The 20,177-nt window shown below is 38.4% G+C and overlaps 1 protein-coding gene across 7 annotated transcripts in view; it reads left to right on the forward strand.

Annotated features, from left to right (window-relative positions):
* LOC143282022 (uncharacterized) overlaps positions 1 to 20,177 on the forward strand; it is a 231,484-nt gene that overhangs the window by 147,164 nt on the left and 64,143 nt on the right. For 6 of the 7 annotated variants that reach the window (XM_076587446.1, XM_076587445.1, XM_076587443.1 and 3 more), the window contains 5 exons: positions 6,283 to 6,389; positions 10,588 to 10,756; positions 11,185 to 11,296; positions 11,965 to 12,006; positions 19,318 to 19,460. In XM_076587446.1, coding sequence (XP_076443561.1) covers positions 6,283 to 6,389; positions 10,588 to 10,756; positions 11,185 to 11,296; positions 11,965 to 12,006; positions 19,318 to 19,460 — 573 coding nt within the window. The remainder of the gene's footprint in view (positions 1 to 6,282; positions 6,390 to 10,587; positions 10,757 to 11,184; positions 11,297 to 11,964; positions 12,007 to 19,317; positions 19,461 to 20,177) is intronic. The other variant, XM_076587444.1, reaches the window with a different exon arrangement.

Consider the following 20,177-nt stretch of genomic DNA (forward strand, 5'->3'; position numbering starts at 1 on the left):
AAACACCTTTATTGAAGGTACGTCTTAGATTAAATGGCAGAATGTTAAGTTCCTTATAAACATTAATTTACAGATTTAATTTACAGATGAGGATTTAAGAAGTAATATTTTGACAGAATATTGGTACAGTTTTTTTAGAGGTTTGGTGTGTGTCCATCGAGATCGATGACGACCATCGTTGTCATCCAGCTGGGGGATGGGGGGAGGGTGATGGTGGTGGGAGGGGGGATGCTTATGAGTCTATCTGTGAATGCGCAGATGGCTGAATGGTCCAATCTGCGCACGAAATGTTCGCTGACAGTTGGGGCAGGCAAAGACAGGCATATCATTGTCAGGGAGCTTGTTTGCCCGTGACTTTCTGGCCTGCCTCTTTTGAACAGCTGCAGCAGTCCTGTTGGCCTTGCACAACTTGGCGCCTTTGTGCACAGCAGCGCGCCATTTGTCACGGTCCATTGCAGATTCCTCCCAGGAGTCAGGGTCAATGCTTTCAGAGAGACGTTCAGAGTATCTCTGAAGCGCTTCTTCTGGCCTCCGTGTGATCTCTTCCCTTGTTGCAGCTCGCCATAGAAGAGCCTTTTGGGCAGCCGATGGTTTAAAGTAGTTCTCACTAGCTAAGTCCCAACTTGTAGAGGCATAGTCAAAATCTGGTTTTATATAAGCATGAAAAAATAATTTTCATGTATTTATATTAAAAAGATGTTGTTTTTTCTACTCAGCTCAAATATTTTTGTCAGAAGCTTCTTAGATAAAGAGAAATTATGATTTGACCAAGAGAGATTATTGTCAATGTTTAGCCCAAGAAATTTATGAAAATCGGATTCTTCTAGCTTTTTATTAAGAACATTGATGTCATCTAATTTATGTTGTATGTTTTGACATTTTTGTCATATTGTAACTAACATAAACTTGGATTTTTTAGGATGAAGGGCCATATGATTTAAATCAGTCCATTTGACAAGATGATCTACATCATTTTGTAAATTGATGCACTTTGTATTGGTATCCCTGTGGAACTCTGTATTTAAATGGCGTGAAAGAGGACACTTGAGAATCTTTGAAAACAACTTGTCTTTTATTTGTAAGGAACAATGATATAACTGATTCTGTGGATAAGCTATAAATGGCAAGTTTCCTGGAGAGGAAATCATGATCGATAACAACGAAAGCTTTAGCGAAATCAACAAATGTTGTTCCAGTGATCAGATCATTATCAGTATTTGAATGCCACTGTTCTTATAGACCTTGTTCGTTAGGAAACCGGAAGTCAGTGAAAAGTTCAGCCCCTTCACCTTGGGATGTCCGGATAAGGCAACATGGTGACTCTGTCCGCTGAAACTGAAAATGCGCTTGAATCCATGAAAGTTAAAGAAATGAAAAAGTTTGTTTTTAAAAAAAAAAAAGAACGGACAGCTGATAAGTAGCGTGAAAGTTGAACTTGTTCGTCGTGCAAAGATTTTCAGTTGTCGCGGAACCAGAAACAAGAAGGCGAAGTCAAGTCAGTTTCTGCTGTCACAGAGACATTTCTGCTGTCACAGCGACATAAACCTCCCGCAGATTTTTAACAACTGAACTGAAGAAAAAAAACATTGCTCATGTGTGTGACCCATTCATTCAGAATCTATATACATTCTAGCATTTCGTATTGTTGCTACATAGTATGAGTAAGTGAGTCTGTGTGTGTGCGTGTGCGCGCGCCTTCTAACGACAGATTTCAGACTTGAGAAAATGGCCATTGCTGTTCTAATTAATTTTATCTTTTTCTGGCTTTTCTATCATATGACTTTTTAATACATATTGTGGGGAGGAGAGTGTTGGAGTTGAGCATGGAAATCTGTGGGGAAATGAGTGGTGCAGTTTAGCATGGAAATTGTGGGGAGAAGAGTGGTGGAGCTGTGCATGGAATTTGATTAAAGATAATCATCATCAAGACTGATTCATGTGTTTCATCACAGTTGCATTGATGATTAACTGCAAGTAAAGAATGATTTCATCTTATGGTGTAGCATGCATGCATGTGTGCATACAGTACTCACTCATTCATCATTACAAGTGACATGCACTGATAAGTCTTCTCAAGACTCCCAGACATTCAGACACACCAGTATGGTACAATCAGCTGGCCTGTTTACCCAAAATGGATATGTCTGTACTTTCACCAGATTAGAATATGTATTTCTTTTATGGAAACCTGTAAGTTCATTGTATCTAACAACTGGCCAAAGGATTAACACATACATACCAGCTTTCTCTTTGATGCCATTTTTTAGAAACTGGTAGTGCTGTAAATTCTTTGTGTAAATATTTGCATGTATTTACATTGCATGCCCCACCTCCTATCTTTTATTTCCTGTATTTTTTTAAATCATAAATATGTGTGTGTGTGTGTGTGTGTGTGTATATATATATATATATATATATATATATTTCATTTGCTTATTGCTTGTTGTCAAATCTGTACAATCAAATTTGGACTGTTTACAAAATGCAGTGTAAACAGGTCTGAGTCAAACACAGACTTGAAGAAAATCACTTGATTAGATATTTTCTTTTATTTTTTTTGGTATCATTCATTCATATATACCTAAATGCTAAACAATGAACAATTGTCTAAACAATTTGAGTTATTTATGATGTGAGCACCATTTAGTTTTTGATGTTGTGCATGTGTGTGTGTGTGTGTGTGTGTGTGTGTGTGTGTTTGATATACATCTGTATTGAAGTGCAATGTCTACATTCACAAAGTTTTGATTTTTTTCCATGATCAGACAGAAAAAACAAAAACTCTGCAGTGAATCTTAACTGCTTTGAACCACACTGCACCCCTCCCCACCCCCACCTTTCTCCCTCAAAGAGTAGAAGAAAAATCACAGCAACAGTTTCTGAAATCTTATTTAAATGCACCATAATATCAATATCATTAGCAAGCAGTGAGTATAAGCTTTGGCTGTTGAAATCAAATTATCTCTTGTATACAAGTGATGTACATATTGCATATAAATCAACATTGTATCAGATAAATGTAAACAGTACATAAACAGTTGCAATGTTTGTTCACATCAGTATGAAAAAAAATATCAGGAGCATTCAAACTCCACAATTCCCAAGAAGAAAGCTTTAAAAAAACTTCATACACAGATGATAATCTTACTGTCTTGTCAATACCAATGATACACCTGAATCAATCCGCTCTCAACTAACACACACACACACACACACACACACTCTACAAATTGACACCCACTACTGTAACCCCCCTTCAGTCTAAATATTTTGACAAAACAGTCTTCAAGGCCCTAATAAATCATCTTTCACTGTGTCATCAGTGTCAGATTGGTGTAAAGGGGGAAGCAAAGCTGTCAGATCATTTCATATTTTCACTTCCAAATTTGTTAAATTTTGTAAAATTACTCAATTTACTGTCAGCAGCATTGGTTTCCACTGCTGATGCAGAAGTAGCAGTGATGTCTTCTTGGACTTGCACATCTGACAGCTGTGACAAAAAAAGAAAAGAATATATAATTATAGCTTGAATGTTATGACATTTGTTTTAGTTACACATTTTCAGTCAAACTCCATACAACCCCTAAAATGTGTCAGATCTATTCACTGCATTATGCATGTGCAGAATCTCAAGCCAGTGAGTTGTTTAAAAATGCAACAATAACTATGCTCTCTCTCTCTCTCTCTCTCTCTCTCTCTGTGTGTGTGTGTGTGTGTGTGTGTGTGTAAACATTCACATTGCCTGTGGAAGTAGCAAGGATCCCACTGTCTCAGTATCATTGTTAAGCACTTTCTGAAAATGTGCAAGCATTTCCACTTGAAAGAAGTATGTGCTGACAAATGTTGTACAGTGGAAATTCTTTGTAGTGTTTGTTTCAGGGGTACACTAGTCAGTTTTATACTATGTGTCAGAGATGCATATATCTGTGCTGAATAAATATCACAGCTAAGAATGTGACCAAAAAACAAACAAACAAACAAACACACACAAAAAATCCAGTTGAATGATACAACATTGGTGACTGGAAGTTGAAAAAGACCGGCCAGCTGGTGTACTGTAATTCTCCCTTTTGGGTTAAATTGTGCTTTTGGATTCAATCATTAGACAGATAAGTGTGTGAGAAATGAAGACAGTATAATTATCCCTCTTTGAGAAATCAGACCCAAAACATTTTTTGGCTTGGCTGTTGAATTGAAACAAATATATTTTGCAACATAAAAAATGAATATTTGATTCAAAATGTCACATACCGTGCTTGTTTTGAAGACCTTGTTCATGAAAAGTGAAGGAATATCATCACCACAGAGGGTGCGGTCCTTTTCAGTTCACGAAGTGATTCTGTGCTCACCACCCTCTATGCAATCGGTTCGTGGCTGGTATTCGTTGCGATGTCACCTTTTTTCCTTTGAAGTTCGAACAGCACACACAGTATTTCTTTCTTCCTGTTTTCCCCAGACCCATTGTGAAGTATTTACACAAGTACAATCGACGAACTCGCAACTTTCACTTTTAGAGACTCCCCACGAATTCTCTTTCTGGCGTAATCAAGGGCAAATTACTCTAATTTTTTTCTAACGAACAAGGTCTATAAGATCGGTGAGTGCAGTATGACAAGAATGATTTTCTCTGAAGCCACTTTGATTGGGATGAAGTGAATCATAATTAGTAAACTGTTATTAGATATCTTGTTTAAGACTTTTTTTCTGAATTCCTTAGGCCAGGCTTTCAATGCCATCTTGTCAGGTTTTATGCTTTACCTTGAGGTATCTTGTTTAAGACTTTTTTTCTGAATTCCTTAGGCCAGGCTTTCAATGCCATCTTGTCAGGTTTTATGCTTTACCTTGTCTTTTGCTTTTATTGGCTTTTAAGTGTGTTCATTTGGCCTGTTTTGTTGTATGCAGCTTGTCTTTATAACCTTTGTGCTGTCTCTGACCTTGATTTAACTCTAACCTCCTTGAATCACTATTTATTTCTTACTCTCAATTGATCTTGTCTTTCCTTTCTCTGTACCAGCCTCAGTTATTTTTCTGAGTTCAAAGTGTGGTCTTCACAAGGCCTCACAAGTCATCCTGTTTTGGTAGGAACCGTGAAGCTGGGTTAGAACTTTGTCAGGAGCCTTTACCAGGCACATAGCCCATGCTTCTTCCCGATGTGGACTGCAGCGATGCATCTTTGGATGCAGATTACAGAGGCAACGCTCGATCCTCAGAACTGGTCGTGAAGGAGACCAGGGGGAAATGGGGTCAAGCATCTCCCAAGTTGTCCCAGCGGGATGGAGGACATGCATGGGGGACTCATGGGGAGTAGTCTCTTCTCTCTCAAGGAGCTTCCTGAGATAGGTTGTGTGGAAGTGGTTCAGTTTCTTGGCATGGCGCTGGTGAACTCTCCAGGTCTCACAGGTGTACAGCAGCATAGCCCTGTACACTTTCAGTTTAGTTTCAGGGCTGATGCCTCTTCTATTCCACACATTGTTGTGTAGTTGGCCGAAAGTGGCGCTGGCTTTTGCAGTCCTCAAGTTCACCTCTTCATCAATGATGGCGTTTCTGGACAGTGTGCTGCCAAGATAAGTGAACCTGTCAATTGCTCTCAGTAGTTGACCCTTGATGGTGATGTTGGGTTCAACATAGGGCCTTCCTGGAGCAGGCTGATGCATTAGTTCGGTCTTCTTGGTACTGATGGTGAGACCGAAGTTGTTTCAGGCATCAGAGAACTTGTCAATGCTGTGTTGCATATCAGCTTCTGAGCAAGTGTTGAGGGCACAGTCATCAGTGAACAGGAAGTCTCTGATTGTATCTGTTGTGACTTTGGTTCTTGCTTGGAGCCTCCTGAGGTTAAAGAGTTTACCATCTTTGCGGTACCTGATGCCTTTCAAAATCATCACTTTTTACCAGTTTTCTTTCCCTTCCCCTTACTACCCTATGAACTAATTACTTTATGAAAAACACAAAAGCATTTAAAAGAAATCTATTGAACAAAGAGCAAAGATATTTTAAACAGGAATTTTTGAGAAGGTTCAGATTAAATGTTAGACTGACAAACTTTCACCTTTTTGTAATGTAAAAAGTTTTATAATGAGTCAGTTTAAGGGATGTGCCATAAACATAGCTTTAGGAGCAATTATTGGGAATCATGTTGTCGTCTTTAAACATTTATTTTTTTATGAATGTTTGACTCTGATGTGTTTGTGAATTCTTTGTGTGTTTATACATTATTTGTCAGAACTGCCTGTGTATGTTCTGTTTGTATCTATATGCATATCTGCATGTTTTCTGACTGATCAGGTTGCAAGAAGAGAACAGTCATCTGCTTGGAGAAAACAAAAAGATGCGAAAGGAGAATCAACAGATTGCCTCTCATACAAGTAAAGATCTGGAAAGTTCAACTAAAGGTGAAATATGATATTGTCTTAGGAGACAAATCCTATGATTAAACACATGGTCCACTGTATATCTTGGCTCTTTGTTCCTTTCACCTATTATATTTTAATATACTAATGCTCCTGCATAAGTGCCTCCAGAACCACATCAAAACATCTATTCTGTATTTTTACTGTATTATATGTACACATATGCATGTATATATATAAATGTGTGTGTGTGTGTTTGTATGTGTTCGTATATTTATGTGTCTGTGTGTGTGCTTATGTGGAGCAGGGCTGGTATGTATGTATTTATGTTTGAATGCATGTTTAAATGTATATATGCATTGTGCTTATGTGTGTGTATAGTTTGCAAGTCACATTTTCGTGGTTTACTTTACATTTATATAATATGTTATGCATCATTGTTATTGTAGTCATGATGTTCATTCTGTCCTGTATAAAATTGTAAGACTTTCTTTTATCTCTGGTTATATGGGCTTTTTCAGAGGCTCTTTGCAGTCCGTGCAGTTTTATTTGATTCGTCAAGGAGGGTGGTGGCAGAATGGTTGATATGCTTATCTGCCAGAACAGTGTCTGTGAAGTTCTGGGTTCATTTCCTCTCCTCGCCCTTTCTCCATAGTTTAACTGGAAAATCAAACTGAGTATTTAGTCATTCAGATGAAATGATAAAGTGAGATCCCATTTACAGAATGTGCTTCATGCAAAGAAAAAGAACCCAGAGCAGCCCAAGTATTGTCCTCTGTCAAAGTTCTGTAGAAGAAATCCACTCTGGGTACACAGTACACAAATACACATGCATGCACTCAAGTCCTGACATTAGGCTATGCTGGTATCAGGCATCTTCCTAGCAGATATATATGGAGTCGTCCGAAGACAGTGAAACTTGAAAAACTGAATTTGAATTGTCATTTTGTATTTGTTAAAAATATGTTTTTTGATTTGTGCAGCTTCATTCAGTAATGACTGTGTAAGGTATACCTACGACTGCAGATCCAGTGGCATAGGGGTTAGAAAATCAAGGACTGTTGACACAGACAGAATGCAAGGAAAACAATTATAACTGCAACCAGCCTAACTCGCAGATGAGTGAAATAAAGGAGAAGGAGGCAAAAGAGTGGGTGAAGGTGATCTGTTATCTGCTGGTGATGGCAGCAGGGGTGGAGGAGGAGTGGGAAGGAGAGAGAGCATAGAGGAAAGCCCTGCATGATACTCAGAAAATCATGATCTGGGCTTCATTTTGGCCTGATCTCACAAATGAGAGGTGTAGTTTTGTGCCCAGCCACTTGACATTATGAACACCAACAGTAAAATAAACAACCAGTTGATGGACTGATAGAAGATGTTTTATTCATTTATTTATTTATTGAGACATCTTGCTATAGCACATATTCTTGAAGCTCTATGCACTTTACATTGACACTAAAAACATTCACTCAAACATTCCTACAGAAGCATATGCATATAATAACAGATAAAAAAAAAAAGATAAAACGATATAATCATAACAACAACAATGTAGACAACTGAATGACGCACACAAGCCTGCATGCATGCATACACACACACACACACACACACACACACACACACACACACACACTCGTACGCACGTACAAATGCATGCGCCGACAAACATACATTCATACACTAATCATGCTCTCATGCAATGAGGGACCTTATATGATAACACAGTTCCTGTTAAACATTCCTTGAAGAAGCATTGCACATAACATCTATAGATAAAACCTGGAAAGATGAAACAAATGTAGGCTTGCACGCACGCACACACACACACACACACAAATGATAAATATTTGAAACAAACCACAACATTACATGATAAAGCAATACTTTTTCAAACATTTATAGTAAAAATGTATGTGCATTACATTAAAAAAAGAAAAAAGAAAAAAAGAAGTAAAATATGTACACATTATAAAAACTTTCACCTTCCCGCCACATACACTTGCACACACAGAACGCCACACATAAACTCATCAACAACAACAAAAGCACACACAGATGAACAGCTGAGTAAACAAACTACAACATTACATCATAAAACAGTTTGTCTTAAGAATTTTTCACATATATATTTATATTCTAGAACACACACACACACACACACACACACAATATGCATGTGCTCAGAATATAAACTTCGCACTTACACATGAACACACACACATGTGGACACATACACACACACACACACACACACACACAAAACACACACGCATGAACATACATGCACACGCACATGCGCGCACGCACGCGCACACACACCTCTATTTTATACAATATCATATGACTGTCTGAACAGGTGTGTCTTGAGGGCAGTTTTGAACTGTGAGGGGCTTTCAGAGTGACGAGTTGTGAGTTGAAGCTGGTTCCAAACAGTTGTCGTAAAGTGAGAGAAAGATTGGTTGTCATAAGTCTTTGTTCTGGTTCAAGGTACAGTAAAGGTTCTGTTGTCTGAAGAAGAAGAGTGGAGTTGTCTGGCAGTGGTGTAGGCATGAAGGAGACCTGAAAGATAGGCAGGAAAGTAGGGATCAGTGAGAGAGTTGAAGCAAAAAGTAGATGTTTTGTTTTGTATTCTTGCAGAGATCAGGAGCCAGTGAAGTTGTTGAAGGAGTGGCTGTACATGTTCATGCTTTATGACACTGAAGATCAGTTGTGCTGGTGAATTTTGAACCTTTTGAAGTTTGTCTGGGAGGTACTGAGAAGTGGCAGAGAGTAAGGAGTTAAGTAATCAAACTTAAACAGAACAAAAGAACAGTCAAGAGTTTTGGTTGCATCAGAAGTGAGAAGATGGTGAATGCTTTCAATTTTACTAAGTTCATAATAAGCAGAGCGACAAATGTTGGAGACGTGTTTTTCCATGGACATAATAAGCAGAGCGACAAATGTTGGAGACGTGTTTTTCCATGGACATAATAAGCAGAGCAACAAATGTTGGAGACGTGTTTTTCCATGGACAGAGTGTCCAAAAAGGTTACCCCAAGGTTTCTTGCAGTAGAGGAGAACTGTATGTTTGTGTTACTAACAGAGATAGAGGATGGAGCAGTCAATTAATGTCTTGTTCTGTGAGTGAATCAGGAGAACTTCAGTCTTGTCATCATTTTGTTTGAGTTTGTTTGCTGTCATCTAATGCTTAAAGTCAGTGATGCATTCTTTAAACTTCGTGGAATTGGAACCCAAGTTGCAAGAATGAAGATGGCAGCAGGAACAGTGGTCACTTCACACGCAAGTACAAGGGAAATAATATACTCAAAGGATTTCACTGGCCATAACTACTTTCACTTTCAATCTCTTTTTCAAACTTTTGCACAGCACAGGAATCAGACCCCAGCAGGAGTCTGCACTGGTGGAGCATGGTAACTATGTCAAAATTAATCTGTTGCCTGCCTTGGGATGTGAGACTTGTGTCCTTTTTGTTGCACTGTTATACGCCCACAGGACATATCTGTCACATCCAGTTTTCATCAGCAATGCACAGTTGACAGTTAAAGGGAAACAACCTACTTTGTTTCTCCCTGTCTTCAAGAATGTTTGCAGATTGTGTACAGCCCTTGGACTTATATTATCTGCATTGTGTGACTCCTAGGCTATTAGTAGGAATAGCCATCACTTTTTGACATGGTTGGTCAAAATGGTGTTGTCTGACAAAAGTCAAAGGAAGGAAGGGAGATGAGGAGAGGGGTTGTCAGTCAGGCTTGCCACCAGCAGGGGAGAGAGAGAGAGGGGTGTTATCTGTTGGCCAGGTGCCAACACACAGCAGTATGGCCAGTTTGTTTTTCATCAAGTTCTGGTGTAATACTGGGTCACAGGCACCCAATTTGACTGGAAATCCTGGAATTAATTATGATGCAAAGAATTTTTGACAACTTGATTTCATGGAATTTTTCTTTGACTCAGATTTGAAACAACAATACTGTTAGACAGTAGAAATATAATAACCTTTTCATCTGCTCAGAGTACAATGTATGAAGAATCATCAAACAAAATTTCAAGGAGATATCTGTGTATTTGGGGAAAAAGTGCACATTTTATTGCACTTAGATGGAACCCCCAAGTTTTTCCCCAGCACACAGGAATGACAAATTGTTAAAATGTTTGGCAGGCAATGGGCTGAATATAATTTTAGAAACAAATTCGTTCAGGGGGAATGGTCATAAATATTGATATTGATCCTTTTCTTCAGAGCTGCAGAAAATGCGCAAGGAGCGGGATGCTTTACAGAAACAAGTGCAGCTGATCAATGGCCAGCTAAGCCTGCTGGAAGGCAGCAAGAAACGCTCTGATGAGACTGCCCAGCGAACACTGGATGAACTCACCCAAGTGCGATCACAGCTTGAAGCAAATCGCAAAGAGTTAGTCATCTGTTTTCGTCTCTCTGGATAGTCTGAGTGTCTGTCAGTACCTCTGTATATATGTTTCTCATTTATTTCATCAAGTTCTCAACATTTTCAGAAACAGTGACTCATGTTTGTGGAATGTTTCTTCTGATTTTAATGCCATGGTTGAAAGTGGACAGTAATCAAACCACGTCAACAAAGGAAAATTCAGGTCTGAGAAACAGTTGGACCACTACACAAGGACATGATGGGGGAAGGGAGGGGTCATAATTTTCACTGGTTTATAATGATTGATTTTAACTGAACCATTCCAATTGTGACATGAGCATGGATATTTAGCACCCCATACCTACATGAATCAAAATCAAAGATGGTAATTCTGAAGGGATGTAGCCACTTAAGCTGTGGTCAGTGACATGTGAAATTCTGAATGCCCTGTACAGGTGTGCTGAAGCGAAACGTGTGGCAGCACAGGTGAAAAACCTGAGTGAGCAGCTCCACAGAGCCAAAGAACAACAGGAGAGCCAAGAGAAACTCATCCGTACCATGAAGGAGGTGAGATCTTGCACATTTTTTTTTTTTTCAAATTGAAATAAGTTTATACATATTCATCACGTTGTTGTGTAACAATTTTTTTGTAAGAACAAGATGATTAGTACACTTGCTGGAAGTTTTACTCCTTAAAATATGACAAGGCTCACAACTTTATGCCAGTCATGTTAAGCTCTTCCTGTCAACTTGTTTTCCGGTCAGTAAAAGATACAGTGTTACAAACTAAGGAATTTTATCCCAGGTTCTTGCTTTGTTACTTTTATTGACCTGTCTGTGAAGGGATCAGAAGCATTGGAAGGTGTGTGCTTTGCAGTTAGAGTGAAGGGTGGGAACACAAAGTTTAGACAGGGTGCAAAGAAGAGTAGAAGTTCTGTGAATTGCATCAAAGGCTCAAGAAACTGAATTATTATACATACTAGGGATTTTTCTTTGAGAATTAAATTGCATGGGCAAATGCTGCCATTACAGTTATGTTTGTCTTCATTTGATCACTAGATTATGTTATTACATCATTAATTTTCTATCAATGTTCTGAATAAAATCATTTTTGGTATGGCTGCAATAAGAATCTTCATTTATTTATTAGATGGATTTGCAAAGAAGAATTTCCTCATTCACAAATCTTTGTCTGATATACTTTTTTATTCTGTTCTTGGGAACTTATTTTCCAGGAGCTTGAGGAAGAACGATCAAAGAAACCAGCACGAATTCAGGTGCTTTTATTCTTAGACAGCAACCTAATTGTTTCACTCACTGATCCCAGTTTTGACACTTCATCACCCATATTCTGTCATTTGCACCTATCTTTCGGTCATCTGGATGATTGAATTAACATTTGTGTATCATTCGAATACAAGCTTACCATAGCATTGTACATCATTTGCAGGCATCCATATTGTTCTCCTTTTCAGTGAAGTTTGTGTTGCTTGTTCATTAATACTCAGTTAAGCCTTTCACTTACGATCACAGGCCACTGCATTATCAACTGTCCAGCCATTCATTTTCATACACTTCAAATCAAATCATATTTTGGTGCTTTGAGTCTCACTGACTACCAAGGCAATCTCAAGGCTATCGCCACGTTAGTAGCTACTTCATCTGCATACGCTTACTTCATTGCAAATGGCAACTGCCTTGACGAGTGTTTGAAGCAATATTTCAGCAAGTATGGGCTCAATTTTGATGCATTTTTTGTGTTTTACAAAGCAAAAAGCTGTTGAGCATGTCAGCATGGCTGCCAGGACATACGACACAGAAGAGATGGCTAGAATTTTGTTTGATTTTCCACACAAGGTCAACAATAGCAACTACGAAAAGGTTATGGAAAACAAAAGTAGTTGTTGATCAACTGAAGTGATTCTGGTTATCCTAGTGATGATTACATACTACAAGGTACATCAACAGGAAGGGGGTGGGGTCATGTTAGAAGCAGGTATAGGAAAAAAAACAATATTTAGCTTAAAACCTTAATTTTGGGGTTTTCATTCACTGTGAAACCCTCAGATGAAAGTTTCCAGCTGAAATATTGTTTACAGCTAGCTTTTTTGCTGTACTATTGTGAAGTAGTGTTTTGGTGGGGTGGTGTGTATATTAAAACATGATTATGGTGGAATCAACATAATTGCACTTGGCTGTTGTGTCTAATACATTTGCTAATATTCTAGCATCATTTCCACCCATGAAATAAACAAACTTGAATTTTCTTCTTTGTTTTTTTCAAAATATTTTGTGATTTTTTTTTTTTTTTTTTTTTTTTTTTTTTTTTTTTTTTTAAATCTGAGATATCTTCCCCTGATTGGGAGTTGTCTCATTCTGTCAACATTGAATTTATTATTATAATTCTTCATTCATTTTCCTTTGAAAAAACAACAACAACAACAACAAAAACATATACTTTTACACTCTTTTGAGCTTAATTTTAATTTTTGTGATTTTTTTAGTGGTTGGTTATTTTGCAAATTATCCCATGTAGTTCCGGAAATGAAAGGGTTAACCAGGACCAATCAATCAGTCTTTTATTAATACTCAGTTAACCATAGCCAGTCATTCAGTCTTCAGACTTGCATGTATCTTTATAACATAAAATACCCATCATTAAAATACATACCTAGCTTACAATAAATCAGTTGTCTCTGTTTTTATTTGTACATATCCCTGTTACATTGGTGTAACAAGAACTTTGTCCCTAAATTTATTGAAACAAGGGGACTTACCACAACTGACCCTAATGCCCCAGGGCTTTCCCACTAAGATGAGCTTTTGGGACTCTTTCACTAAGAAGCATTAGTTCTACTTGACTTACTTGCTTTGGAACAATGCTATGTTTCTTCTTCATTGGTGTGTCCTCAGTTGCCCCAAATAGACATATGATTTGGACTTGTTTCTACTAGATAGCTGTTTTATCAGTGAATCATAGTAACTGTATTCATCAAACATAATCTGAAAATTATATTACTTGGATTACGCTCCATGTAATGTTCACACTTATATCCTATGTTTATTACTTTGCTTGTATTCATAGGCATCGTACATCTGCTTGTTTGATTCCAGAAAACGTTACTTACATTAACTGAAGAGAAGTTTCAGTTTCAGTTTCACTTTCTGAAGGAGTCGTCACTGCATTGGGACAAACCCATATACACTACACCACATCTGCTAGGCAGATGCCTTACAGCATCATAACCCAACACACTAGTCAGGCCTTGAGTGCAGACATATATATATATATATAATTTGTGTACCAATCAGAGTGGATTTCTTCTGCACAATTTTGTCAGAAAGCGGCACTTTGTTGTCATGGGTTTTGTTGTCATGGGGTTTGTTGTTTTTTTCAGTCCACAAAGTGTGTGCTGCACATGGGACCTCTCAGTTTATAGTCTCATCAGAATGACTAGACTGTCAGTTTGATATTCTAGTCAAACGTGGGAGAAAGGGTGAAAGTGTGAATCATACTCAGACCTTCATGAACACTGTATTAGCAGATAAGTATCTTAACTCACTCCAGACGATGGGACGCAATAGCGTTCCGGACGTAAGGCAGCGTTCTGTCGTCTGGAACGCTGCAGTGGTTTTGTCAATTAAAATTTTTTCCACGTTTTCCTCATGGGGTAGCATAACAATCATACCTACACCGGGCATTGCAAACATGTCAAGGGTCGAATGGAAAGTTTTATTGTGTGATTCTGTAAAACACACTTGCCGGCAATCCTTTGACCTCGACACCCCACATGGCAAGCTAGTCTGCATACATATTGAAAATGGTGTCGCAGGCGATACAAGTGGAAATTTGGGGAGCAAACTGTATCACGACAGCGGCTTTTTACTGCTGCTGAAGTGATTGAAATGCTTCAAACTGAAGATTTTGACATCGACAAGGTGATGAAGACGTTGAATAAAGCATCTGCAGTGAAGAAAGCTACCAGCAAGAAGGCAATGACAGTGACACAGCTTCTGAGGGCAGTGAAGAGGAATGGGGGTGGGCATACACAAGATGTGAGGAGAGGGGTCAGTGCATCAAGTACAGCAAGTTTCATTCAGTTACTTTATGTTTTGTATTTTTTGTGATTTTTTTCCCTAACCCTAGCAAATGGGTCATCTATAGGGAAAAGCAAGGGAGAAAACTATTCGTCCGGAGTGAGTTAACCATTCTGCCACCTTCCATCTGAAGAGAGATAACAGCTGTTTGTGTGGACATGTGTGTGTGTCTGGAGAGCTGTACAATTTGTGCATGTGGTGTGTATATATTGCTTTTGTCAAATTAACTCTCTCCGGACGAAGGTATGCTCACGCATTCCTACACAAAACGTATTCGGATTCGGACGAAGGAATGGAATAGCATTCTCTGAAAGTAAAATTCCATCATGCGCTGTACACGTGATTTTGTGATTAGCCAAGCAGAGTGCGCTATTCTGGGTCACGCCACAATCGAACAGTATGATTGGTCAGCCTGGGATGTGTGGCCTGTCTCGCACACACGCTGACAAAGTCACTGACTGGTGGTCTGCTCGCGTGCCAGCCTGTTAGCAAAGCGGGCTGTTCTCAGAATGTTGTGAAGCGAACAAGGCAGTGACGGCAACGTTTTAGGGTTGCCGAAGTACTCGAAATGCTACAAACTGAAGGGTCGGACATTGAAGAGGTGGATGATGACAAAGAAGAAAGCGAATTTAATGCAGAAAGCGAGCATGGATATGGTGATTCGGGGTGAAAAATTGGCATTATTTTCTACATATGGCAAAACTGTAAAAATAAGATGAGAAATTTGATTTTTTTTATATGTAATAGCTCAACATGTAATAAACCAGTCCTGAAAGTTTCATTTTCTTACACAGTATTTTGTATTTTTTGTAATTTTTTTCCAAACCCTTACAAATGGGCCGTCTGTGGGGAAAAGCAAGGGAGAAAACTTGTCGTCCCGAGTGAGTTAACCAATAGACTTTTGTGTGTCAAGAAATGAAGAAACAAGGAAACCTATGATGAAAGAAACAGAACAAAAATATAACAAACATCATGAAATATTCTCCAGAGATCATGATTTTTCACTGCTTAGCCGTTAAGGAATGCATCTGCTTGTCATTTGGCCTTTCTATTCCAGTGTGTGCATTGGCCTTTCATTGCGTGGGTTTGTTTCCATTTAATATAGAAACCAGCATTACATTTGTTTGGTTTTTGATTGGTCATAACAATATATATATATATATTCCAGTTTTAGCATTGGCCTTTCATTGTTTGGTGTGTTTCTTTTTTTTAATTCCATTTAACATTGAAACCAACATTAAATTTGTTTGTTTGTTTTTTTACTGGTCACAACAATTTAATTATGAAACTGGTTTTTGACTGGTCATAACAATTGAATTCTGAAACTGTTATTATCTAACATTTAGAAAATGATTTATTGTTCAGGTAATAATATTTTTTCCTTTTCTGGTGTACATATATTAAATAAAGATAGTAATCTCTAGCTGTGTCAAAACCTTGAAGATATTTCAAAAGATGAGAAAACGAGACAAACCAGTCTTAATGTTTAGTAATGTTATTAAGAAAGGTCAATAACTCTTTTAGGTTTCCTCTTACCAAAGAACTTTATAATATTTATGTTGACCTTCAAACCAGTCAATGATGAAGGACAGCACATGCTGAAAACATACAAGTCAAAAGTGAAAGGAAATAATTGTTGTTGTTTTCTTCTTCAGAAAAGAGGATACATTTCTAGTTTTCTCACACAACCAGGTGGTGCAGAAAATGTTCAAATAAGCTTTCTCTAGTGTAGGAAAGTTGGATCCAGTGTTGGACAGCTTCTTCTGGCACATCATGCAGATATTCCTAGCGATTGGCAGCCAAGAGCAGCACAGGTGAAGAATTCCCCTGGGATAGAATCGCTATGTCTTGCTCTGGTGTTCTGTTCACTAAATCTCATGTGCAGTCTTTGATTAGAACTGGCTCAGAAGACTCCATAATGCAGTTGATAGTTGACAGAAATCCTTGAACAGGACTGCAGCAGAATATGTCTTCTTCTTCTTCCATAACTCTGTGAAGAGTCATTGGGGTGTCTCACAGAAGAACTGTTCACCAGATTCTTCTGGTTCTGTCTGTTGTATGTCAGAGCCTGAGTTTCTGCAAATGGTTTTCCTGTCCATTCTGCAAGGTTGTCAGTCTATCATTTGTTTTTGTTGTCCCCTCCATCTCCCTCCCATAACAGTTCCTTGGGGGACTGTTTTAGCAAGGCAATTGGATCTTGTTATTTTTCCATGCCAACATTTTTTTTTTCTTGACTGATGTCGATAAATCTTCAGATCTTGGTTCAATGTGCTGTTTGAGGGCTTGGAGCACTTGTTCATTGGTGTTGTGATCAGTGTATCTGGTGTTCAGTGTCATGTGATAAAACATTTCCATGGGTTTTTTGGGGAGGGTTTGTTTTCCCAATCCGCAGTGAGGTCCATGTTTCATGTACATACATGAGGATAGAATAAACCTGTGCATGCAAGAGCCTGATAGTGTGTCCTTCAATATAGGTTTCAGTCTGGACAGTGCTGATGTTTTCTTTGTTACACTTAAGAGAATGTCTGTTTTGGATCCTTTATTGCCTATGGTAGGTCACAGGAAGGTGCACTGTTGAACAATTTTTAGTTTGGTCCCAGAAAAAATATATCAGCAGTGATTGTGGTGTTTTGGCTGGCCATCAACTTGGTATTTTAGTCACTGATTTCCATACCATGTGTTGTTAATATTTCGTCCAGTCTTTTAGCCAGCTTGGCTCACTACCTGCCAGGCCATCAATGTTATCTCTGAATCAGATGTTTGTGAGGGTTCTTCCTCTTATGCTGACCATCCTGACATCTTGAAGTGTGTCAGTCATGATGCATTCCAGGAATATGTTTGAACAGTGTGAGAGATAGAAGTCAGCCCTGACGGGTTCCAAAACGAAGTATGGAACCGCTGTCCAATAGCACCCTGTGTGAGCATATCAGTGATCACTTTGAAATAAAGTTGCTGGATAGTGTTAATAAGTTTTGCGATTATTTTTTTTTCATTGTGGTCCATAGTTCCTGCTGCAAGACTATATCATTGTATCAAGCACCATCTCAAAGTCTATGAAGATGTGAGAGAATTCGTTCTGGTACTGGTGATTTTTACAAAGGGTACACAGGTTAAAGATCTGCTTAATGGTACTTCTGCATTTGCATAATTTGGTCTGTTCTTCAGCAATAGTGGCACTTACTTCTGACTGTAATCTGTTCAGAATGATTTTGAGCATTACTTTGCCAGTATGGTTGATCAAACCGATGGTGCAGTAGTTCCAGCAGTGTTGGAGATTTCCTTTCGTAGAAAGGGGGATGATTGGTGATTAGGTGATGTGGCCTGGGCCATTCTCTACTGTATCATATTTTGTTAGGATTTCAATTACTGCCTCACCACCACTTTAAATAATTCTACTCACTTGCACCTCCTTTGCTTTGTGTGTTCAGAGTTCAGAGCAGTACTTAATTCACCATTTTATGATGCTTTGTTCCTGTGATACGTTGCTATCTTTGTCCTGAATGGTGCTGACTTTACTTTCTTCCTGTCTTTTACAATCTTTAAATCTTTCTTTGTGTCATTATTGTCAAGGTTTTTGTCAATATTCACACTGTCTGTTATTCAATGCAATTTTCCTTTCTGTTCTTCATTCCTTAACCAATATTCTTGTTTACATCATCATACTTCTCCATTCTTTTCTTAGTATTCATTTATGTTTTTAGGCTTCTTGTAGTGTTGTACATCTCCAAGACATTGCATGTGATCCATGGCTTGGATTTCCAGTGGTTTATCCCAAGAACATTTGTTGCTGTTTTGGTCATGACTTGGTTGAAATTGTTTGTGAGAGGTATAAGATCTTCTTGAAGCAGAAGTAGTGGTGCAAATTTTTCCTCCTGTGACTGCTTGGAATTGTTAACTGTGTCACAATCATTCAGTTTGTCAGGGTTGAATTTGAGTTATTTTTTGCTTTCTTGTTAATCCTCAGTCATATTTTAAAATTCATCATAACAAGGTTGTGTTCTCTGCCAGTGTCAGTTCCTGAGAACATTCTTGTATTTGGCCCTGATGATGCCAGCCCTATTCCTGTTCTTCACAAGGATATAGTGTATCTGGCTGTGATGTTGACTGTCTTGTATTCTCATTGCACTCAGAGCTGCAGAAATTCCTCTAGTCTTCTTGGGCATCTCTAACATTCTTGGCATTCCACTCTGAATGATGATGTCTTTTCTGTCAACCTTATTGATGACCACTTAGAGCTGGATGTAGAATTCTTCAATCTGGTCATCATCATAGTCTGATGTGGGGGCATATAGTTGCATGATGATAATGTTGAATGATTTTGCTCCAAGTGGATGGTCATTTGTCTGGTGCAAACTAGGCAGCATCCTCCTTTTTGTTGTTTTTTTCTGTTGGAGAAGCAGTGTTTAAACTACTGATATCAGATTAGTTTGTCATAAACTTGTGTAAACCATCACTGTGTATGTGAAATGAAAAATTAAATGTGTGTGCAGGAGTCACTGGAGGATGTGGGGGCAGAATTGCAACAGATGAGTGGACAGCTGCACAAACTGATGAGAGAGATCGAGAACAAGGAGCAAACCATAGAAAGTCTGGAGGGAAAACTGCGCACTACCAAAGACACTGCAGATGCCAAGTCAGTGATAATCAGTTCAGTTTTCTGGATGTGTTCCTTTGCACCATGAGTGTGTTAAAGTCTGCATTCAACATTTCTTTGTGTTTGCACCTATGAAAATACATAAAATGAATATGATGTGTGTATGCATATTGATGTTATGTTTATATGTAAATTTACGGGTTGTTTCAAGTAAAGAGAGGGATTGTCTTGAAAAGTATGGGTCTTAATGAGCAAGTGTGGTGTGATGGGATACAAATTTGTGTTTGTGATAGTATACAATTGTATGCATGTGTGTTTGTAAGAATCTATAAACTTATATATGTACATGAATATGAGTTTGACTAGGTGAAATTAGTAAGAATTGGTAATATGGTCATACACACACACACACACACACACACACACACACACACAACACATACATACACACTTACCTCCCATGACACACATGTACCTTCCATGACACATGTACGCACGCACACACATACTGCCACAGATTTGCCACGAGATGGGTGGAAAAAGATATCTGAGTCCATGAATGTTTCTAGAGTGTTGTTCAGACTGATGTATTTGGGAAGGCCCAGAGAGACCCAGTTCCATTTTGAAGAAATCTGAACATTGTTGGTTTGAAAATTATGCCAATGTTCATTTGAGATGCCAATGTTCATTTGACTAGCAAATGATTGAGCTATAGCTTTCAGGTTAGACTTATGGCCACTCCCCTCTCTGTTATTC

Source organism: Babylonia areolata, chromosome 5, assembly GCF_041734735.1.
Source record: "Babylonia areolata isolate BAREFJ2019XMU chromosome 5, ASM4173473v1, whole genome shotgun sequence".
NCBI classification, from domain to species: Eukaryota; Metazoa; Mollusca; class Gastropoda; order Neogastropoda; family Buccinidae; genus Babylonia; species Babylonia areolata.